This window comes from Pseudochaenichthys georgianus, chromosome 4, assembly GCF_902827115.2.
Source record: "Pseudochaenichthys georgianus chromosome 4, fPseGeo1.2, whole genome shotgun sequence".
Classification (NCBI taxonomy): domain Eukaryota; kingdom Metazoa; phylum Chordata; class Actinopteri; order Perciformes; family Channichthyidae; genus Pseudochaenichthys; species Pseudochaenichthys georgianus.
Window position 1 is genome coordinate 6,996,628 of NC_047506.1, and position 24,463 is coordinate 7,021,090.

General features: G+C 44.0%; 1 protein-coding gene across 2 annotated transcripts in view; it reads left to right on the plus strand.

The window, feature by feature from the left end:
* The window catches only part of atp8b3 (ATPase phospholipid transporting 8B3), a 71,376-nt gene that overhangs the window by 34,748 nt on the left and 12,165 nt on the right, over positions 1-24,463 (plus strand). The window contains exons 15-29 of one of the 2 annotated variants that reach the window (XM_034081627.2): positions 2,975-3,006; positions 5,821-5,977; positions 6,346-6,534; positions 6,646-6,758; positions 14,577-14,744; positions 15,248-15,359; positions 15,460-15,535; positions 15,614-15,737; positions 16,695-16,881; positions 17,189-17,412; positions 17,515-17,598; positions 17,936-18,160; positions 19,100-19,238; positions 19,488-19,618; positions 20,034-20,195. In XM_034081627.2, coding sequence (XP_033937518.1) covers positions 2,975-3,006; positions 5,821-5,977; positions 6,346-6,534; positions 6,646-6,758; positions 14,577-14,744; positions 15,248-15,359; positions 15,460-15,535; positions 15,614-15,737; positions 16,695-16,881; positions 17,189-17,412; positions 17,515-17,598; positions 17,936-18,160; positions 19,100-19,238; positions 19,488-19,618; positions 20,034-20,195 — 2,123 coding nt within the window. Of the gene's footprint in view, positions 1-2,974; positions 3,007-5,820; positions 5,978-6,345; positions 6,535-6,645; positions 6,759-14,576; positions 14,745-15,247; positions 15,360-15,459; positions 15,536-15,613; positions 15,738-16,694; positions 16,882-17,188; positions 17,413-17,514; positions 17,599-17,935; positions 18,161-19,099; positions 19,239-19,487; positions 19,619-20,033; positions 20,460-24,463 lie in introns of those variants that run through there. The other variant, XM_034081628.2, reaches the window with a different exon arrangement.

Sequence of the window (24,463 nt, forward strand, 5' to 3'; positions counted from 1 at the left end):
TCACTTTCCTTTTTTATTTCAATTCCAACTTTGGTCATGAAGAATATGTTTCTCTGTTGTCCACGTTCATAAAGCAAAAAGCAACAGCATCAGAGCACGGTGCAGAGTCTCTAGATGAGTTTACAGTAGTCCCTCGTTCTTATTAAACATCCATGTTGTAGTCCGCTATAGAAAACTGTAGTTTCCATAGTTTCCCCACAGCAGCAGACGCATATTCAGGACGTCCGCTGGCGCATCATAAACACGTCAGATAGTGAAAGTGCATTCGGATTCTCTAAAGTACCGCAGTCTCTTCTCCTAAGTCCTTTTGAATTATCCTATCCACTATCCCTTAACCCTGTGACGTTTCACTCAGAGGTCAAGGAATAGGAGATAGGGTTAGAATTTAGGAGCTGATTTTTGGATTATCGGAACGCAACCCCAGTCTCAGGGCTTCTTAACATTTATGAAACTATTAATGTTCCATACCCTTTTAACGGTAAGAAACTCAGCTAACTGACAATATGAACCATTTTTAGCTAAAAGAAACACAAGAGTAATACCAAGCCTTTGAATTAGCATGGAGCGAAAAAATGCTAACTAATGCTAACGGACTTTTGCACAGCACTCACAGTAGAAATGCCTTTATTACTTATCGTAACTGCACAAACAAGATATCCGATTAAAGCTGAGACTCCACAGATTCCACACACGTAATGTCATTACTGTACGACCCCGGATTCCTGGAGCTATCAGCCAGAAAAGAGAAAGTAAACAACATCTGGTTTCAAAAATATTACAATAATTACGTCTTACCTTTTTTGATTTGTGATCAAAAGTTGTGTTCAACGGAATAACAACGCCGCTCAAGGTTAATCCAATGTCTTTGTGTCACGTAGAAATGTGTACTGATAATCTATCATCATATTTATGGCAATATACTGGGTATAAAGTTTTGCCGTCCAGGCTTGTACTTTCAGGTATGCTTCATTTGCTTCTCTATTACGATTTGGGAACTGCCCATCGATTCTATTGGATGTAATGGTTAAGAAAAAGGTGTAAATCACCCAAATCGACCAATGGGTTCCAGAGATATGGTCCTGTGTAAAGTATAAAGAATGCCAGCCAGCTTAAGCACATTACGCAGCAGACTTTACTTATTGTTTACTACGTAAGGAAGCAGGAATTGCAGGACCCAGAGCGCACGGAGCACAGAGCGGACAGCAGATAACGGAATTGCAGTTTTATTGCTTATAGATTATCAGAACATTTCAAAGGGGACACAGCCACATTGGATATTAACCTATGGATTAACTACATCATCGTTTTGATCGTTTTAATGCCATTGAAGACCAGTTTAGACCAGACAAAGAGGAAGGTAAGCCATGTTAACCTAGCGCATGTTAGTACTTAGCGCCACTTGTTTTGATGTACGTTTTTGTTGATAACGTCGCGAGTTTGTATCTTTCAGTGTTGAGGTGGGCACCGTTAGATTCTGTGTCTTTACGATCATAAACGATGTGTTGGATGTGCACCTAGGATAAGTAATAAGGGAGCTAGGAGTGAGTTTCGGTGCAGTAATAGGTTAGCATTTTTCGCTCGGGGCTAATTCAGAGGCTCATTGTGTGTTTTTTTTGGGAAAAAATGAAAAAGATCAGTTAAATGAGTTTTTTCCCGTTATATGGATATAAAATATTCATAGTTTATTAAATATTAAGGTTCCTTAGACGTTGTTTCCTGCAAATGACGCGATTTCAGCCCCGGAACCGGGTCCGTGGGGCCTAGGATAACAGTATGTTTTTTATTTTATTTTTTTCACAACAGTTGTATTTGGATGGAATGAATACCTATAGGGATAATTCAAAGTAATAAAATGATTTTTACAGTGAAAAAGGTCAAATGGAACTGATGATTTATTTTTCTAAACCTCTCTTAAAAAGGTCAAATTTCACTTGTTTTGCATCAATCTTGATACAGGGTACTTATTATATGTTATAGTTTGGATTCCTAAAGCTTTTAGTCTACTAACCCATCATTCAAGGGTAGTTTTCACTATAAGTAATGGGGGGTCTTTAGGCGGACATTAGAATTTACATGTTTTTACTATGTTCCATCTGAATTTACTTTAAAATAAAAACATCTATATTGATTCTGACACTTCTACATCCAACTCACGGATGTAACCTTGCTTTGAGTGAAAAGATTATTAATGTACCCCTTTTTAGAAGTGAAGATATAGTCTTTGTTGAGTTAGTGGCATTTTCGAGCCTGAAATCTGAAAAACAAGCTCAGGGCTTAAGAGGTTGTTAAACAACCTTGTCACATGAGTGCAGTAGTCATGTTGACTCTAAAGTTAAGACAAATATGAGAATTATTTTTCCCATTTTGAAAACAGCTTCACATTAGAACTCATTCATAATATTAATCAGATGTCCTTGCAAAGAACAAAGTGAACAATAGTTGAATAAAATCTCATTAAAAAGGACAGATGGTGACCACCCCTATCCATTAGTATATAGTGTAATTATTGAGATTATAGAGTAAACTTGTTCACACTAACTAATCTTTAAGATGACACAATAATAACACACTATTCATATTTATGTTGACTTCACTAAAAAAAAATCCAGTCTTTGTCCAAATTCATGTTTAGAGCAGATTGCATCCTGTTATTTGACAAAGTAATTTGCTTCCTTAACAATTTATGTAACAGAGTTTGATAATGACCCCAGAGACAAGTTCCCTCGCTGACTTTCAGTGGAACAAAGACTTCCTCAAGAGACCCAACAGGAGACACTAAACATGCTCTCATCAAACAAACAGCGACTGATGAATGGTTAACCTCGACTCTCCTCAGTGAAAACAAAACTAGTTAAAACCTTGTCAGAATCATATCAAACCATATGTACGTGCCACTACCTGGTTCAGCTGTCATTATTTATTGAAAATGCTTTTTGTTGGTCAATAAATAAAATGAAATGATCTTCTTTTACAGGTGATGCATCAAGCAAGGCAGAAGACACAGAGGTACCATAGCACTGCTCTCAAATCTGGGTCTTTGAATCGTTTTCATTTCAACCCGCTGCAAAGATGTCATGTTCTTTCCTCCTTTTTGTAGTATATCTTCTGTTGAATAAGTGCCTGTTTTTCCGTCATCATTTCTGTAACCATTTGGCCATGAGACTGTCTTCATGTTAGCCACAGTTGCAACACTGTATAATATTAAGCTTTGTTTACAGGTTGCAGCTCAAAGTTGCTTCAACAATATAGCACACAACACAGAAAACAAGAAAGCCTATTCAGGTCAAATATAAAAACGTATTGGAACACATATATAGCCAGGGTTGGGTTGTAACGGAATACATGTAACGGCGTTACGTAATCAGAATACAAAATTCAAGTAACTGTATTCAGCTCGCGTTACATTTAAAAAACGAGTAATCTGATTACAGTTACTTTCGTAAACCTGAAGTGAATACATTTTGGATTACTTATTGGAATTATTGGTGGAAAGATTTCCTCTCAACATGTAATATTCATTACTAGTAGCTACAGCCGATTCGAATCATCAGAGCCGCCGCAGATGGGTCTGTCTGCAGACCGCAGCAAGGAGGCGTTTCCTATAGGGGCGTTTCCTGTAGGGGCGTTTCCTAACTTTTTTTATCCAGCTGCTTTTATAAATCCTCGCAGAAGAAGTCATTGTTCTAGTGATGGGAATTCCGGCTCTTCTTGCTGAGCCGGATCATTCGGCTCACCAAGAAGAGCCGGCTCTTTCGGCTCCCAAAGGGCTCTTCAGTTTACCACATATTATACCTTTTAATCAAATCAAATGTAGCCCTGTTTTGACTAATTATTTATATGTGTACACATATATCACTTAAATTATTCAAGACATCCTTTGTACTAAAGTATTCAAAAGTAAAAATTACATGTTTAATATAAATGATTTGCTGTGGCCAATTGTTTTCATTGCATTTACAGACCCGTGTAACTCTCTGATACCACCCAATTAATGCCTTGACTTGCTTGTAGAACCACGCTACACAAAACAGATGGCAACACCTATAAAAACTATTTAAAAAAAGGGGCTACTGTATCAACCTATATAAAGTATATAAATATAGTTTTTCTCCCTGCAGGAGAGGGAGCGTGCTTTGAGATCAACTGCTAGGCTACAGCGGGGAGAAGAGGGGGACAAAAAGTAGGAAGAGAAGTAATGGGTCAGAAACCCTCCTTTTTACGCAGCGGTCCAGACATAGACATCATAGCTACTTTTGGCATTAGGGCAGGGATATCTTTCAAGGTTTGACATAATGAATTGTGCTACTTTTAAAGCAAGCAACGATGTTTTCAAATCTGTAATCAAAAAGCTCCTCAAAAACACTATAGAAGCAGTTCCTGCCGTTGTTACGTTAGTTAAAACAGTAACAACGGACTACTTTTCTTAGCGGATGCATGTCAATTTAAATCAATACAAAAAACTATTTTTTAAATCAATAAAATCTTTTTCTAAATCCATAAAAGCATTTCAATTATTATTGGGAGTCATGTCGTTACTTTGTTGAGAATGTGGCCATGTGTAATAAGCGGGATAATGTCCACATTGCACATTGCATAATGTGCCTTCATGCCGATCTAGATCCCTCCGCAAAAACAAAACAAAAAACGTCTCGTTCGCTGGCGAGAGCCGGCTCCCGTCGTTCACTATAGGAAACGCCCCTATAGGAAACGCCTCCTTGTTGCGGTCTGCAGACAGACTCTATTGGCAGATGGACCAAAAAAGCGTTTGAAAAAAAATCGCGGGTCCGCTCGCTCAGTGAAACAATAACAACGAAACATGGAGGAACAAAAGTCTGCGTTTAAATCGCGTGTGTGTGTGTATAGGTGTGTGTGGTTAAAACACATCAGCCTGCGGTCGCTCTTTAGCCTTTAACTAATGATTATTTCTGAAGGTACACACAGTGAAGGCGGTGCGTGAAAGGCACTGCGCAGCACGCTCGACTTCTCAGAGGCGGAGTTAACCCTCCCGCTGCCTCCTGGCGCTGCAGAGATGTCATGAAGTGAAGCAGGTTTTCCTTCTATAAAACAGCTGCGGGCAGCAGATACTGTGAGTGTCACGGACATGAATTCATAGATCAAGGCAGACTGGTGCACACTCTCCTGTTTTGCCAATCCGGTGCTTAAACAAATATAGCTCTACACCCCTGGCCGAAATGTCCTTAAAATGAAGTCCGAGTTCGACATTTTAATTCATGTCCTGCCAACACTGGCAGGACAGAAGGCGACACGCCCGTTCTAAGCCGTGTCCCTCTCCTCACATCCCAAGCTGCATCCCCAAAACGTGTATTATGTTGTTACATCGTTTCAGATGTGATGTTGCAGATGTGATGTTTCAGTGTGCTCTTGATACGCCATTAAAACAGTAAAAACACGTTCAGTTTCCTTTTGCTTTTTGTGTCTCCTGTTCACCAAAAAATACCCAGGAAAAAGAAAGTAATCCAAAAGTAATCTAAAAGTAATCTGATTACGTTACTTTTTTAAGGCACGTAACTGTAACTGTATTCGGATTACTTTCAGAGCCATGTAATCAGTAATCAGTAACTGATTACATTTACAAAGTAACCCTCCCAACCCTGTATATAGCATACTGTATGTAATGTCAAATAGGCAAGAGAATAAATATAATAACCCAAAAGTTCACACAACAGATAACCTACTCAGTATAAGTAATAGAGATATAAGACAAAATTAATTATAAGATAAGAATAATAAGACTTGTAGACTAATAATGTCAGTGCAGATTAACCTTGGATGCACCATCTTCCTTCTGTATGTCTGCAGCCCATGGACCTAAGCTGGAATCCCTTCTCCTGCGGGGGTTTGTTCATGTCGGCTCCCAGCCTGGTGCAGAAGCTCAGAGGACAGCAGTGTCCAATCAGCTGCCAGTTCCTCAGAGCGCTGTCTGTCTGCCACACTGTCATGGCCATATGGAAAGAAGGTTGTTTCTGTGTGAAAGTATCAGTTTTTACTGTGATCCAGATCAAAGTAGCTCAGTTCTCATCCTACATCTGAGAAAAGTGCTAAACCTCAGGTTATACCTCAGACAGCGCTGGTTTATTATTTGATGAGATTCTCAGCGTGTGATTCATGTTTCCACTGTTTGTTTGTATTGACCTGATGGGGGTGCTACAATTAAAAGCCAAAGAACCTGTATGTGAACTTCGAGGCACTGCTTTTCAAATGTTGAAATAAGAACTTGAAAGGATGCTCACATTGATTCTACATCCCCATCGCTGGTTTGACCTGATAATAACATAATATTCCTTGCAGACATCATGTTTACATCCACCTTGTGTGTTCCTCCAGAGGCTCCAGTTTACCAGGCTGCGTCCCCGGATGAGGAAGCTCTCGTTGGGGCAGCGAGGGAGCTGGGCTGGGTCTTTCTCTCCAGGACACGAGATGTTATCGTTGTCTCCGAGCTGGGTGTCACTCGCGAGTATCGGCTGCTCGCTCTGCTGGACTTCACCAGTCACAGAAGACGCATGTCAGTACTTGGTGAGAGCAAAACTCGTAATACACACTTCAATCTTACAATCTTTTATAATTTACAAGTTCAACTTCTTTTTAAATAAATTATACATACTGTTTTTATTTGTTTTCTCTCAGTGCGGGAGCCTGAGGGTGGGTTAAAGCTGTACTGTAAAGGGGCCGACCTAGTGATCCTGGAGAGACTGCAGAAGGACTGTCTGCATCAGGAAAGGACTGAGCGAGCCCTGGAGGTGAACTGGAGTTTCTACTAAATGTGTGCCGTTATTGAGCATACTACTATTTTTATGACACTCTGTTAGTATCTTTGGTCTCCATGGCAGTATTAAGAAGTTACACAATTAAAGAGTTCACAATCTTGGCACTGTGCTAAGCATGTTAACAAGTGTTGAATATCTCAATACGCTAACTTCTAAGGTTTTCTTTGTGGTAGTGCTGTATGAAAAGTCAGAGAATCAAAGTTATATGTCAGGGTGATATTAATGTGCTAGATTTCACGGACCTTAAAGGTGGGGTAGGTAAGTTTCAGAAACCGGCTCGAGATACAGTTTTTGTTATATTCCATAGAATGCTCTTAACATCCTGATAGCAATGAATATCTTAAGTGCTTTGACAAAAAATCCATAAAAAAATGTCATCTGTGGAAGCCGTAGTACTGTAAAAAGTACAACCAATCGATTGGATTGCCGCCCTGTCTGTCGGCCTTCCATCTCGCGCACGCACAAATGTATCTCGTGCCGTCATTGGGCGTGCCGTCATTGGGCGTGTATTGCAGCAGTACTCGCCTGCAACAGGCGGCCACTTTCACCAGTCTGCTGACGTCATGTGTGCGTTCATGTGTGTTGGAGGAGGTGCTCTGTAAGGAAGTCTGAAGGAAGGGGCGGATTCTTTTCGGCTGTGTACTTTCAAATTTTAGTGCACTCGAGCCGGTTTCTGAAACTTACCTATCCCACCTTTAATACAGAGAATTCACTGCAAACTCAAATAAAAATAAATGTCAAGTTCACTCCTATACAGAGTTGGGTGTAACGCATTACAAAGTAACGCGTTACTGTAATAATATTACTTTGTCGGTAACGGAGTAGTGTAACGCCTGCTGGTAAGGAGAGTTATTGCCACTCACGCATGCGCAGTTCGTACGTGCTCGGCTGAAGTCTTTGCGGTGTGCTCCAGTCTGGCTCCAGTGCAACACATGGCCAACACGCAGGAGAACACACTGACGCAACAGCGTGAGCAGAGATAGACTGCGCAAAATATACAGATAGCAGGAGACAGAGGACAGCCACGGTCAGATATGAAAACATTCAGGATCGAGTAAAGTAACGAGTAAAGTAACAAATTACTTTATGTAGAGAGTAACGAAGTAGTGTAATATATTACTTTTTTTTAAAGTAATATGTAATATGTAATATATTACTTTTTTTTAGTAACGACCCCATCTCTGCTCCTATAGTACATTTCAACAAAAACTCAAATCTGTGCTTTATACAAAACATTACAATCAAGAGTAAGCAACTGGGAACAGTTTATAAAAGCTAATTTAAATATAATCATTTAGGAGACAAGTGATGTACAAATAAAACAAACAAAAATACAATGACACAGGTATGAGACCAATTAATACTAGAAACTATAGGTTACTTACGTAACCCCAGTTCTCACAGTAACATGAAGTGAGATGTCTCACTATGGGATGCGCCTCATCGCGGAGCAAACAGAAGCATCAATCTCATTACGCCAATCCTGATTGGCTGGTGATCTTGACGTCAACGTCAGGGGAAATCACCCCCTATAAGTAGCCTGCGCCACGACGCATGCGTTATTCAAAATAAGCACCTCTTCTCGCTTCACCATAGCAAGGAGGGCCGTCTGGTGAGACATCTCACTTCATGTTACTCTGAGAACTGGGGTTACGTAAGTAACCTGTAGTGCTCATTCATAACACTCCGTTCGATGTCTCACTATGGGATATTGTAGCTCCCGTATTACCAGACGAGCTTATCTCGAAGATCACCGATCAACCAGAATTTAACAGGTGGAGTCCCGACTCAACAAGGTGCCCAGCACTGCTCGGGCCACGCTTGGAGCGGAGACGTCTAGCCTGTAAAAGCGGACAAAAGTGAGCGGCGAGGACCAGCTTGCCGCTGCACAGATGTCTTAGATGGAAACACCCTTGAACAAAGCCCAGGATGTAGCCAGGCCCCGAGTCGAGTGAGCCCCCAGACCCGAAGGTGCTTGCAGATTCTGACTCGTATAGGCCAAAGCAATCGCCTCCACGATCCAGTGGGAGAGCCGTTGCTTAGTAACAGGCTTACCCTTGTGAGGTTTAGCCCAGGACACGAAGAGTTGGTCATTAAGACGAAGCTCTTTTGATCTGTCCATATATGTGTGTAAAGCCCGGACTGGACACAACAGATCCTGCTGCTGCTCCCCGGAGGAAACCAGCTGCGGAGGAAATGCCTCAATGTCAATTGGGGTACACGAACCGACCACCTTTGGTGTAAAGGCAGGGTTGGGTTTCAACAACACTCTCGTTTGCCCTGGGGCGAACTGAGTGCATGAGGGATGTACAGACAGCGCATGGATATCGCTGACCCGCTTGGCGGATGCCAGGGCCAGTAACAGCACTGTCTTGAGTGACAGATGTTTCATGTCAGCTCCTTCCAGGGGTTCAAATGGGGTCATTTTGAGCCCATTTAAAACCACTGCCAGGTCCCATAAGGGCACCAGCGACCTGGAGACAGGGAGGAGCCTGCGCGCTCCCTTCATAAAACGGCAGACCAAAGGATGTTGGCTAGCCGTCTTACCCTCAAAGCCCACATGGCATGCAGCAATAGCAGCCAGGTACACCTTGATCGTGGAGAAAGCTCTGTGTTTATCGATCAAGTCCTGTAGAAATGATAAAATCACCCCGACAGGACATTGAAAAGAGATGTGTCCTTCTTGAAGGCACCACTTCTCAAACACCCTCCACTTACAGTCGTAAAGAGACCTGGTGGAGGAAGCTCTCGCACTCTGAATAGTGTTTATCACCTTCTGAGGGAGTCCCACTGTATTCAGATTGTACCACTCACGGGTCAGGCCCATAGTGCCCCGCACTCTGGGCGTGGGTAAAGGATCGCCCCCCCCCCGCCTGAGACAATCTGTCCCTGCGTGGTGGGGGCTGCCATGGCTGCCCGCACAACAGCTGATATATCTCCGCCAGCCCGTACATTGCGGGCTAGGGCGGAAACATCAGAGTAAGTGTGTGGCGTTGCTCCTTCACTCAGAGTTGGGGGTAACAGAACCAGGGGTGGGAACGCGTACAGAGGACCCGGAAGTCGATCGTGTACGAGTGTGTCCCCGCCTAACAGTGCGTTTAAATCGTGCATTAAAGAGAACAGCTGTCATTGAGCATTTTCTCCTTTTGCGAACAGACTTAACGCTGGCTCCGCCGTAACGCACCCACAGCGGACTCACGGTCCTTGGATGTGGAGTCCAGTCTGCATAGAGTGGTGCACCTCTGGACAGTAATTCTGTCCCGAGGTGCATAACTCCCGGTACCTGTGTCGCTCTCAGAGAGAGGAGACGTCTGCCGCTCCAAGGGATCAGTTTGTGTGCCAGTGTGTGTGACTGGAGACAACGCAACCTCCCCTGGCGGTTCATACACGATATCGTGTTGTCTGTCCTCACGAGGACATGGTGTCCTCTGAGAGAAGGCAGGAAGCGTTTTAGGGTGGGGAACACCGCTAAAAGCTCCGGGTAGTTTACGTGTGCCCGCTGGAGGTCTCTGCTCTAGGGACCTCCCACCGGGCGACCTTCGTAAATCCCCTATCCGCCTGTCTGACCTGCGTCCGTGGTGACCACCTTCCGTGAAAGGACAGCACCCGTAGGCGCGTCCCGCACTAGAAAAGTCGGGTGTAGTGCCACTACGCATTACATAATAACCAAAACTCTCCGCACACCGTGGCGCGCGGGGTTTAGTTTTATTATGAGCCCCATGTTGAGCGGGTGCTTTACGAGGACATTTTTCCCCGTAATCTGACTCCGCTCGGTGGGCATTATAGATAAAACCCTTCTTTCTAGGAGAGAGAGAACCTCTCTCTCCAGAATGTGGGTTGACTCTCTCTGGGTTTGTGAAAACAGATAAAGTATAACTGTTTTGAGAAGCCCAGGCAGATGTCGTGAGTATCTCCTGCTGTATGCTCCTTAGAGCCAGCTGAGATGTCACGCTTACGGCTCCGGCCGGCACTGCGCAGGCACGTGACGGAGGTGCCCTTACAGCTCCAGCCGGCACTGCGCATGCGTGTGACGGTGGTGCCTTCACAGCTCCAGTCGGCACTGCGCCTGCGCGTGCCGGTGGTGCCCTTAAAGCCCCAGCCGGCACTGCGCATGCGTGTGGCGGTGGCTTCACGGACCCGTCAATAATCCGCCTTTTGAGAGATGCCGTAGCTGCTCTCAAAAGGGGAAGGATTGGCGGGCTGTCCTTTACAGCTCTAGCCGGCACTGCGCATGCGCTTGACGGTAGTGCCCTTAAAGCCCCAACCGGCACTGCGCATGCGCGTGGCGGTGGTGCCTTCACAGACCCGTTTATTATCCGCCTTTTGAGAGAGGCCGTAGCTGCTGGATTTATAGTTAACGGACTGTTTATTGTTTTTCTTTTCATTTTTTTGAGCTGCGCCCTTGGCCGAAGCCTGGATGCCTCAGCGGAAAATGGTTTATTCAAACAAGAAAGATGTGACATGTGTTTTATGCGGACTTGAGGATGACGTTGAGGCATCTCTCGAGGCGGCGGGGACACGTTTAGAGCCGGGGAAAGAACTTCCAGCTCTGTCACAGAGGGGAGAAGGAGGGGCTGTCAGGCCGCTCGCTTCTTCTTCCCCGACTGCTGGCCGAAATTCTGGGTTGGCTGCGCCTGGGCTGCAGCCGGAACCGGAGATTTTCTAGGCCAACTCGCCCTCGTCTCCTGCCTGGGCTGGGGACTCGGGGTGGGCTGGGACCTCTGCTGTCCTGGTACTTTAAACCTACAGTAGCAGGGTTCGGTGCAGCTTGGGCGAAGGGCCGCTGTTGCGAAGGCAGCGGCTGGACCCTTCGAGGGAGACAGAGGTGGAGGGCCTCGTCTTCCTTCTTTTTCGACTCGCACTTCCTCTGCATGGAAGCGAGAGCGGAGCCGAAAATCCCCTCGGGAACGATGGGCATGTCAAGCACATCTTCCTTTTCCCGGTCTGGGAGGTTGGTGAGGTTGAGCCATCTAGCTCTTTCCTGCACCACCATGATCCCCATTACCTTGCCCGTGGCCTGGACGGCGCAGCGTTGGACACGGAGACAAATGTCTGTGACCGCGGCTATCTCGTCCAGAGTGGCCGGTCCAGGATTGCTCGACAGATCCTCACAGAGCTCCGCTTGGTACGCGGTTAGCATCGAGGAAACGTTCAGAGCCCTGGCGGACAATGCTGCGGCTCTGTAGGCCCGTTCAGTCATGGTCGACTGGAATCGGTCCGTTTTTGCTGGCAGCGTGGGGTTCCTGCTTGGTGACGGGCCCATCCTCGGTAGGAGGTGGGCTGCCACCAGCGGTTCCATAGGCGGTATGCGGAGCAGGCCGAGCCTCTCCATACCGTCACAGTCAAGGGAGGAGGCACCCTGGATTGGGGCCTTGTTGCTAAAGGGCCGGTCTCTCCACGAGACCGACACCTCATCCAACATCTCCGGGAAAACCGGAAGGAGTTGCCTCTTCGTCCTCGTTGTTTGGGAAAAATGTTTCCCCTCGTAACGAGACCTGGAGGTCTCCTTGGCCATTTCGGGCCACGGGATGTCGAGCCTGGACGCATCGCGCTGACACACGGCCTGCAGGTCCATGCTTAGACAGGGCGAAGCTGGTGTGCTATCGCCCGGGAGAGCAGCCATCGCTCCCGGCTTTGCAGCCTGAGCCGATGACATGAAGATGTCGTCTTCCTGCTCATCCGAGTCAGACAGGAGGAACTCAGAGGTATCCTCTTCGTCCTCCATGTAGTCTAACTCTAGGACATCTTCCGCGGGTGAAACCATGGTGAGGTCCAGCCGGGAGCCCCAGCTTGGTAAAGCGCGGGGCCCCGTTCCCGCGTCTCTTGCCGCCACCGGGTCTCGGCCTGATATGGCGCGGGATTCCGGTTCTGCGGCTGCCGCTGTCGATGAGCCCCAGACCGACCCAGTGAGGGGCTCCATCTCTGCAGCGGACGCCCCCGTGTCTTGATTGCCAGCCGGCAAACCAGTGGACATGAGGGGGTCCCGTCCCGACAGGCTAGCTTGTTGTGCTAACCTTCGGCGGAGGCTCTTCATAGTGAAGCGGGCACAATGCCCGCACGAGCCGGGGTTGTCAATGGCCTCCTGGGCGTGTTCCAGCCCGAGGCAGGACGAACAGATCTGGTGTGAGTCTGTGCCTGACACTTTCAACCCGCAGCCGCAGAGCCGAGCCTCCGAGTTCCTGACTCCTCTGGTGTGAGGGAGAGAGGCGTCCATCTTATAGGCTGCGTGGCATGAAGAGGACCCGCTCGTAACAGGTACGTCGAGAGAAAAAATGGTTCCCCACCTGTCTTTAATCCGTAGAAAAAGGACGGTGTGGGTCTTCTTTCTCAAAGAATATTATCTGGTGTAGTAATATCCTTTTAATCCTTTTTCCTCCTTCGTGGAAGGGAAAAGAAAAGAGGTCCTCGCTACCGTGGTGTCGGCAGTGAGGGAAAAAAACAAGCTAGCAACGGGTGTGTTGCTAACTTGAGAATCAAAACCTTACCTTAATTCCAGAGGAAGAACGGCGAGGTTGATTATAATACTAACTGGTGTGTTAGTACTATACTCTTCTGCGAGGCAGAATATGGTAGCCGGCTAACGCCCGTCGACCGAAATTAGCTTTTGGTTCAGTCTGTGGACTGCTAAGCTAGCCCGGCTACCATTAGAGATGTGCTCTGAAGCGAGAAGAGGTGTTTGAATGACGCATGCGTCGTGGCGCAGGCTACTTATAGGGGGTGATTTCCCCTGACGTTGACGTCAAGATCACCAGCCAATCAGGATTGGCGTAATGAGATTGATGCTTCTGTTTGCTCCGCGATGAGGCGCATCCCATAGTGAGACATCGAACGGAGTGTTATGAATGAGAACTATAGATGGGCTAAAGGAAAAGTCAGAAAATGAAGTCATTAGGGTGTTTTTGACTGCATCTGGAAAGTCTCTACAAATATATTTAAAATGTGCAAGGTGTTGATCCAAATATAGTAATTTGTCAAACAAATCGATGTTTAGATTGTCTTTTGTATGATTATCTGTATGCGTCACATTGTACTGAAGGCACAATATCTTCCATCAATTCTATTAGCTTTGACACACTGCATGGATCATCTCAGAGTTGTTCAAAGTTCTTGATCAATAGAGTCTGAAGAACTTATCAGGCCAGCGATCTCCTGCTGAGAGTTAAAGCATTCCTGCCAAAACCCAAGGGTTGATCTCATGTTTCCTTTGAATAATATACAGCCTGCAGAGATGGGAAGTAGTGGAGTACAACTACTTGGTTACTGTACTTAAGTACATTTGTCTGGTATCGGTACTTTACTCCACTACTTATTTTTCTGATGACTTTTTACTTTCTACTTCTTACATTTTCAACACAGGTTTGTTACTTTAGTTTTAATCTGTATTTTTTGGTGGCGTGATCATTATTACTTAGAGTAATTGTGTGCCTATTGATTTGAACACGATCCGTGTATCCATCATTTCCTGGTCTTCTCTAAAGAAGAGGGACCAATGAGAACTTTGTCATGTTGCCGTTGTTCAGCATCGAAACATTCATTAGCTAACAATCACATTATTGTTCTATTAATATAAAGGGAGGTCAGTTACTCTTTAAAACAGCTGGTAGTTATGGGTACTTTTGACTTAAGTACATTTCGAAGACCTCTTTACTTTTTCTAGAGTAAAGCAGTTTAGTCAGTACTTCTACTTTTGAAACACGAATATCTGTACTTCTACTTGAGTAAAGGATGTGTGTACTTTTGCCATCTCTGGAACCTGTAATAAGTTTAACGTGTGAACTCGTCTCCTGTCAGCTGTTTTCCCAGGCCTGTCTGAGGACTTTGTGTGTTGCGGTTCGATCTGTTCCCGAGGCATCATGGGAGCAGTGGAGTAAAACTCTGGATCAATCTGCAACCATGGTTACCTCTGACCGCGACGCACTGCTGGAAAAGCTTTATGATCAGATGGAGATAGATCTGCAGGTGGGCTCCTCCTCGGTGGGATCTTTCATGTTCATGTCACAGGATATCTTTAAATCAAGCCTGTCATTATTTATTTCTTCCCTTTTTCTTTTCCCGGAATCCCGAAAACAGGCCCTATTATGCTTGTTTGGGTTTCCCTTTCCTGTAGTGTGCTTTTAGGTTTTTGTGCATGTAATAATCTGTAAAGACTCAAATCCAAGCAAGAGTTGCGCTCAACATTCTGTTTCCATAGCAACACTTTGACACTGTCCAACTGTTACTGTGTTAGTGTGACCGTAAAAACATCCCAGAATAGGCAAATAAGAGGATTGCTAGCGTTTCACCACATACAAATGATGTCCTTAGAGCCTATTACTGCAGAAACGTTACTTTTCAAAGCAAATAATGTGCATTTTCCATGTTATCAACCTTATAATATTTGTTTTTATCCTTTTCTTGCTACGTAAAAAAGCCAATATCCTTCAGGAATGCTTAAAGATAATTTGTACTCTTATGGTTCGTAGCTTATTGGGGTGACAGCGATAGAGGACAGACTTCAAGAAGGCGTTCCTGAGACTATTGCTCTGCTTCAACAGGCTGGACTTAAAGTATGGGTACTTACTGGGGACAAAAAAGGTATCGTGTCTTCCTGTAGAATCATTTGAAGTGGCACCGCTTTTTTTACGCTTCATGTCTCACTGTGGTTTCTGTCTTTCCTGCCCCTTCGTTCTTCTAGAGACTGCAGTGAATATCGGATATTCTTGCAAGTTACTGGATCCGGATACCAGATTACTGGAATGGCAGGAGCTCAAGTTAGCAGAAATACACAAACACACACATGCACACACTCACACCAGCTCATTGATCTTTGTATGTTTTTGGCCCTGCAGACAGATACTCCAGTCCCCAGACCCAGGGGTAACTTTCTTCAAGGCCAGGCAGACAGAGCTGTGGGCTGTAGACAAGCAGGCGGCTGAAGCGAAGACTGCTTTGGTGCTCACTGGACCTGAGCTGGTAAACACTGGACATACAGGATAGAGGTTACACATTTATATGATGAATAACTGTCATCATATAGTTTGCCGAAGATTTGGCTGTGTTTGAAATTGCCTATTAACCTTCCTTTCACTCTTTGTTAAAGTACCCGTGTAATGGCTTTCAACTGGACATAAACCACATGTAATGTAATGCTGTAAAGGCCGACGGTTTAAATAATTAACCTCTTGATTCAATTATTACAAATGTCGGTGAGGTACTTCAAGGACATTTTAAGGGGCAAAGAACAGGAGCCTAAATATATAATGTACTATTAAAAAAACATATTTAACACTAAAATATTTATTAATTCAAACATGCTTGAAAATTCTGAGTGTAAGAGTTAATGTTGATTTGGTTTAGTGATGAACAATTTTCATTCAACTGTACCTCGAACAAGAAATGTGACATATATCATTACAGTTCAACATTTCTTGTGAAGTTACTGTTAGAAAAATATCACTTGTCACCGACTTGAGCTTCAATATGAGGATACATGTATTTATTATCCTTGCAAGAATGGAAGTAGTCATCACACACAGGGCTGCATGGGACAAAATAGTTCTCCGAATAGTGTCCTTGACATGTTTATATACAAGAGAGTGTGTTACAGTCACAAGATGGAAGAATACCGGTTCAAAGCAGTATTCTGGCCACAGTTCAGATTAGCTAAGGCCTGCGTAAGAAATAAACATGACAGTCATATGCCTATCTCTCTAGGGGCTGAATCATCATGTCAATCGTTGTCACATAGCTATCGTATGCCTAAAACAGTGTGTCATGACGCTCTTCTAGGTAATCATACATCCGGTTACGTACACAGCTACGAAGGGCCTTTGTTATCATGCGCTACACTGATATTAGAAGAGTATATTCAGTATTTTCCCAACAGTAACTATGACCTAATCTGAGCTGTTTGATGGTGTTGTTCTCCAGGCAGAGTTTGACCAGAAGCCTGAGTGGGGTGCTACGTTCATGAGGCTGGCGGAGCAGTGTCAGTCGGTGCTCTGCTGTCGCGTGACACCCGGACAGAAAGCTGACATCGTCTCATTGGTCAGGAAACACACCCGCTCCATCACCATGTCCATCGGGGACGGTGCCAATGACGTGAATATGATCAAGAGTAAGTCCGGTTAAACTCACAATAGCGTCGTTTGAAAGTGGATACAAAGTCAATTTAAGACAGCTTCTGGCAGACCACAAAGCTTACTCAAGGAAGATTCTATCAAATTAACCAAACTTTAACCAGGATTAATATTACAGTTTTGGTTTGAAATTATCCAGATTTTTAATGAAATAAGAACACAACTAAACACTACTATATAGATCTACTTGACTCTTAACACCCTGTCCCTGTGTGCTTTCTGCTTTGATGTTCTTACATGTTCTTCCTCTTTTTCAATGCCTTTTCTGACTGTTGCCATCCCCAGCGGCTCATGTCGGCGTGGGCCTTGCAGGAGTGGAGGGGGGTCAGGCCGTGCAGAACGCAGACTTTGCTTTGTCCCAGTTCAGATTTCTGCAGCGGCTGCTCCTGGTCCACGGCCGCTGGTCCTACAGGCGCATTTCCTTCTTCTTGCGCTACTTCTTGTTTAAGACCTGTGGCTTTGCTCTGGTGCACATATGGTTTGGTTTCTTCAACGGCTTCAGTGCTCAGGTTAGCTATACATGGATGAGACTGAATGTTACATAATGAACTGAACTCAAATATGGAGATAATCATCCTGCATTAACTCCACCATCTATTCTTCTCTTGCAGTCTCTATATGAGACATGGTTCATTGCTCTCTACAGCCTCTTCTACACAGCAGTCCCAGTTATGTGTTTGGCCTTCTTTGAACAGGTGAGACAGTTAAGGAGATGCATATTTTTATGTATTCAATAATCAATCATATTTTAATTTTTAAAAACAGGAAATGTCCAAGGAACATTTCAGGCAAAAATGCAAGTCTAATGGGATCAATATTTCATGTTGATATTCTAAAGTCATAAATATGCAGATACATGTTACACCATAAAGAAAAGCTGTTAGGGCCACTATGAATTGGTTGTTCTTTTATTTTATTTATTCTTTTGTATTTCAATTCAGAAATGATTAGAATTGTGATTGTAATATTGGAAATCATTGAAATACCTAAAATGTAAATCATAATGCTTCATCCTCCCTCTTTCTGTTGTAGGATGTGAATGCAGAGAGCAGCCTGAAGTGGCCGGAGCTGTACCGGTCAGGACAGAGACAGGAGCTCTCCAGCCCTCTCATTCTCATCTCATCGCTCCTCTATGCCGTCTACTCTTCTCTCGTCTTCTTCTTCATCCCTTTTGGAGTTTTTCACAACACAGCTTATGACTTGCAGACCATGGCAGTGACTGTCGCCATGGCAGCAACGTTCACTGCCAACGCTGAGGTAATGATCACATTTTGTATAGATGCAAGTGAACCACAGGAAGATTTAATCATAATTTAAAACATGTTATAAAACAATATATTGTGAAAACACAGGGGGAATGCTATAAAATATTATTATTATTGCACAATCCACCATCTTTGCACCCTCAATGACATTACATATTATGTGAAATTGGATGTTTTTAGTTCATATGCAATAAATACATCTTTCTCTACGGAGCTTTTTCTCCATTTGACATTTAAATGCAGTAAAACACAAGATGGTGTCTGTGTATTAAACATTATAAACTGTATTACATACACACAAATATTTATTTGTGGCTGACTAATATTCTCTTGTAAGTCTCATTTGATCACATTTAGAAAAGAGAACTTAATTGATATATTTCTTCATTTAGAAATTATGGAATCTACTTTTTTAACTTCAGCTGCAGTTGCCAAAATTGAGAAGAATCATGATGACAATTAAATGATGAAATTGTGATGAATGATCACTTGCTTAGTCCGTGAACTCATGAGAAAACGAAGCTTTATTAAAAGTTGGGGTAGGCAACGTTGGAGAAAACAGACAGAGTAGTTAGATTTTGAAAGTAGCAAACAAACAGCTCGTCCTTCAGGCCTACATGCAAAGCAACAAACACTTGAACACGCATTGCCAACTGCTGCTGGAAGACAATTTCGCACGTGTTGGGTGCAGGAGCGCAGCTTATCATTGTCATCGCTTACTGTATCCAACCACCTTAGATTATAGGCATACACATATTTGTTACGATATAACAGCTTGGTTTGGGAACCTTAAATACAGAAGCAGGCTGGGGAAGTTTCCGAATGTGGTGGTCATTCGAGAAATCTTACGGCTAGTTGGGGACTCTTTGGGGACGGGGCGTGAGGAGGAAGGCTGTATATCAAGATGACAATATTTCTGTTTGTGTTTTAGATTTCTCTGGTCACCAGATACTGGACCAGGTTGAACGTGGCAGCGGTGTGTGTCTCTGTGGTGTTGTTCTTCATCTGTTCCAGGATCACCCAAAGCACCCGTCTGTTTAAAGCTTCACCCATGGACTATTTCTTTCTCGGTACACTTCGACTCATCTCACCGCAAGCTTACTCTATTCATTTCTGTCACTTGAGCGATGTTACTCCAGGCTGTGTTTTTTTGTTACAGCATGAACTTCTGCACTCTTGGGGTCAAATAATATAAAAACAATTGTTGGACCAAACATACATCCAAACACAGTTAAAAATGCTATTATAGTAAAATGTTGATCTGATGTGTAACCACCCCTGTGAGCTGGTTTGATTGCTCTGTGTGTGCTTTTCATCAGGAGCGTCTGAGAGGGCCTTCATTGATCCACTGGTGTGGCTCACAGCTCTGCTCACCACCTGGACGGCTGTGTTACCCTCAATGACCACTCTGGCTATCAATGTCATCCTCAACATGCACGACAAGCACAAGGTAAGACTGCATGAAAAGAAAAAATGTAATTTAGAAACAAGGATGCAATGCAAAAATTATCCAATTTGTGATTTATTTCTTAACAATATGGTATGAAATAAAGCGTTGAGACTAGTTTATAATAATGGTTATGTAATATTTTGCTCTGTGATTATTTTTATAGTTGTGTCGATCTTACTGTTTTTTAACAAGACAAGTTAACAGCAAATTTAAAACTATATCTGCTTGACTTGAGGACCAACTCGATATGATTTAAATTTTGGACCTGTTAGCGTGCTACCAATCTTAGCGTCTTATATGCGATGGGGTGAGTTGTTTGCCATTCGCCTAGGTATTGATTCCTTATAAACACAAAGCAGAAGCAGTTGTAAAGCTGAATGTTGACCGAAGTCTCTCTCACCTGGCTGTGCTGCAGGTCCACAGTGCGTCCTCTCAACCGGTGGAGCTGAGGTCGAGGTTGACAAGAGGAGCGTCTCTCCGCCGCTCGTCGTACGCCCTCTCCCAGGGGGCCGGGGCCGGGCGCCTCATCTCTTCAGGAACCTGCATCCGCAGCACCGTGCTGACGGTGGATGAGCAGGTGACCGCAGATAATAACTCACTGACTCACAGCTCCAGATCAACACGAAGAACAACATTGATGCACCAAATCACACATGAATAATGACAATGGTACATTTAAGGTTTTGATATAGGACAATATTGGATCATATATATTCTTAGTGCAACATATTATTGAAAAGATTACGTGTTTTCTACTTAAAACAGGCAACTCTGTAGAGCCTGCACTGATCTTTTGTAAAGCTGTAATTGTGCAATAAAGTAAACAATTGAATATACAAAATACATTATGTACAATACATTTTGTCTATTGTATTTACTAGACAGTTTACCTCTGCATGAATATCTCCTCTTTGTTATTGTTGTGGTCGAAATCTCATTTCCATCCGCGGGGGTCACAGGGGACTTCCTTTGAAGATCAAACCAAACACAATAAACCGACAGCACTGCTTTTGTTTTACAATTGTTTTTATTTGTTAATTTATTTCAAAACACGCAATTTTTACCCATATTATCCTTTTAAGTTTTTATTTTTCTGTAACAGTTATTACTCAGATTTTTTTTCCTTCACAAAAGTCTCGGCTAGAGTGAAACTAAAAGTCCTCCACAGGCTCTCCGGCTTCTGCAGTGGGAGGAGGGAAAAGAGGCTTTCTGACCAGACGTTGTGAGTGGGTTTATCCCGTGTGTGTGTGTGTGTGTGTGTGTGTGTGTGTGTGTGTGTGTGTGTGTGTGTGTGTGTGTGTGTGTGTGTGTGGTGTGTGTGTGTGTGTGTGTGTGTGTGTGTGTGTGTGTGTGTGTGTGTGTGTGTGTGTGTGTGTGTGTGTGTGTGTGTGTGTGTGTGTGTGTGTGTGGTGTGTGTGTGTGTGTGTGTGTGTGTGTGTGTGTGTGGTGTGTGTGTGTGTTTAAGTGCAATAGGTGGAATGTCCTTGTTGCCTGTAAATCACAGGACCCGTACAGCTGAACATTGTCTAGGTGTGATAGCCAGATTGTCATACCTCTGATTTCATCTTTGGTTTCAGCAAACACTCTCAAAAGGCAGACCCACCCTCTCCAGCATGTGTCTGTTTGTGTGTCTGTCGCTCTGAGTGCAATATAAGCCACCGTCTCCAGACGACTTTGTAAACTTAAGTAAGTACAATGTAAGTGTCTTTGCATTGATTGTGGCCCTTCCTTGGCGCTGGGGACAAAGACAGTCGAACATTGTAGAACAATGGAGCCATGAGCGGGGGAGCTTGCAAACATCAACATGGACTCCATTTTGATGTTAATGGCAGTTTGGGGCATTTATGTAAAGCTGTGTGACATCAGTGTGGTGGAATGGGGGTTATGGAGGTCAAAGTGTGAGGGGGAGTGTTGAAATGTCAAGGGGAGGGGTTGTACACTCTGACCCAGCAGCAACGATTAAGATTGGGGGGGTCAGGTGTTTGCATAGTTCTCTGTGCAAAAGCCACCAACCGGAGCCATTTGTATTCCTCGCGGCTGATTACATCATCATTAGATTAGCAGGAAGTTGTGATGGAAGTGTGCCTCTGCACCACAGCTGTTGTTCTCTACTCCTGCAGTGCACTACATTGTGGCAGGAGGGTGAAAAATGACAGGGGATGAGGAGGGAGTGAATTCCAAAATGTCGAATGACTTTTGAGTTAGGTCGAGTTTGATGTGATGGAAGGCGGATGTTTTGCGGGTGCGATGGGGCAGTCGTTTGGCAGTCGGCCACTACAGCTCGTCAGGATTCAGAGAGCCTCTTTTCCCTTGATTTCATTCTTCCGTCCTCCCCTTCCTCCTCCCCACTGGCCTGCCCTCTCTACCTTTTTTCTTGTTTTGAAACTGATTGTCTTCTACCATCACAAAGACACTTGGTTCTGATTGATTAACAGGTAACAGAAGAGGGAGAGCACAGTGTGACTGGGGGTGTCTACATCAGTCCCATTGGCAACACTCGATCCCACGGTGAAACGACACACACATATGCTGTTTGACAGTAAATGCTGGGCGACATTTCGGGTCGGATCATCAGTTGCCAAATGGTACTGCGGTTGGTTGGTTGGTTGGTTGGTCGGTCAGTCAGTAAGAAATGGTTTTCAAATTTTCGCATGACAAATATTGCAACCCATAGGAAAGGAACATAAAAAAGAAACACTTTGTCTTCCACATCGGTACAAATGAACACACATTCACAGATTGAAGAAAAGCATGTAGACAGACATACAGGTTATTCAAGGCCGCTCGGGCCTGTGTGTGTCCCTCTGATTAACTCCAAGTAAACAGCCCGTCTTTGGAAAAGCAAGACACACATTTCAGGACCCGAGTGAGGACCACAAGCTGAGGAATGAAGATTGAATGCTATTGATTGGGAGGAGAGGAGTTTGACCTCCCCCAGCACACACTGCCCCCTACTGTCTGGATTTATATACATCAAAAAAACATGGGGAAAGGGTTGCAACAACACATGCACACAACCAGTGAATCCAACAGTGACGGAAATTCTAAAAACAAGGACCCCTCCAACGCCTAAAACCCAAATCCTCCCACCCCCTTTTTTTTGTTTTGATAACCAAAATATCACCCTCCCCTTCTCCACCCACTCCCAAGTCTTTCCATTCTCCTCCTCTCCCCACAAAATCACAGGTCATTCCTGTTGGTTTCTATACAGTTATACAATATCCATGCACAAAAGAAAAAAGCGCACCTTCTTTTCAATAGGAGGTGCTGGTTTTTAATATTCTAAGAACATCAGGAGCACTTGAACACACCCAGGAACCTTCAAAAGTAACTGTGAAATAGTTTTTTTTTCAGAGAAAAGACAAATTAAAGGCAGAAGAAAGCTAACAATGAGTAAAAGGTTATTCCTCCTTTGGTTTAACATCACATTTTTGGTAAAGACTTCAGCCCAAATCATATTTTTGTCCTTTTTTTTTTTCTTGGTTTTGTTATTTTCCTTTAAACATACCCGCCTTGGACAGAGCTTTGAACTAAACATCTAAAGTGAGTTGCGCTCTTGCTCCTCCCTCTCTATTCTAGCTTTCTCTTCTGTCTCTTCTTTTCTCATGTAACCCTTCACAGAAACATTCACAATGTCTTTTTCCTTTATGAAAAACAGTAAGTACATGCCGTAGCAAAAACAAACGAGAGAAACGTACGAGAAAAATGAGCAAACAAATAAAAAGGAATTTAACAGTATAAAGCTTCAAGTCACAAGTTCCAAAACTAACTATCATAGTATCATAGTTTCATAATCATTGTTATCATTAGCAGTATTATTTTCAATCTAAATTACATAAAGTTTACATGAAAGGTTTTTGAGGTATTTCAGAATTAATTGTCAACACATGCCTACCGGGTCTTAGTACTAGCCAGGGGGAGAGGTCGACTGGACAGACAGTGTGGAGGGAGGAGAGAGAATTTGTGTCTTTACACTGTCAGTGAGTCTTCCACACTTTTATAGTGCAGCCTCTGTGCTTGCACGCAGTGGAGAGAGACATTAAGTGGTAAGATTTAAAAACTACAGCCCTGCGAGTGCTCTGAGCCTCGGCCTTTTTACCTTCCCCTTTCTCTGTTTCACAAAAATATCTCTGATGCGAGAAAGGTAAAGTGGCCGAGAATCTAATCACACCGGGCGGGAATAAATCAAAACATGAAGGCTGTGAGCTACTAGAAGAAACACTCAGAAAGACTGACAGATTAAGGAGCAACATATACTTTTGTTTCAAATAAATAGTGTATAGAAAATGTTTTATAGACTTTCTACATGATAAAGTGCTTGTATTCTAGTGTATCAAGATGGAAAGTCAATATGGGAGAAAATGCTGACACAGCCCCCACTCTGTGTCCCCCTCTCTGGCCCCCCTTTGCTGTCCATCCAATTACGGGTGCGTTGTCTGAATGTGAGTGCATGTTTGTAAAAGGGTGTGCAGCTATATGCATGGACCCACATGGCTGTGTGTGTGTGTGTGTCCAGTGCAGTCCCACCCGTGGTTGAAGGGAAAAGGCACTCAACTCTGTCTGCATGGCGGCCACCTCCTCCACGTGGCACCATGCAGTCCGACTGCACTGTGTGTATGAATGTGTGTGTGTGTGTGTGAGATATCAGTCTGTAATATTTTTGGGCAAAGAGGGGGGGCTTTTTTTTTTTTTGGTTTGGTTTCCCCCTAGGCAGTTTGGGACCGGTAGGCTGCAGTATCTTTGGTATTAGTGGCGGTTTCACAAACCACTCAGCTTAGTGAGGTAGCCACATTGGTTCTCACTACAAACACATGTCATTTTCTCAGCCTAATACCTAGAGCTGAA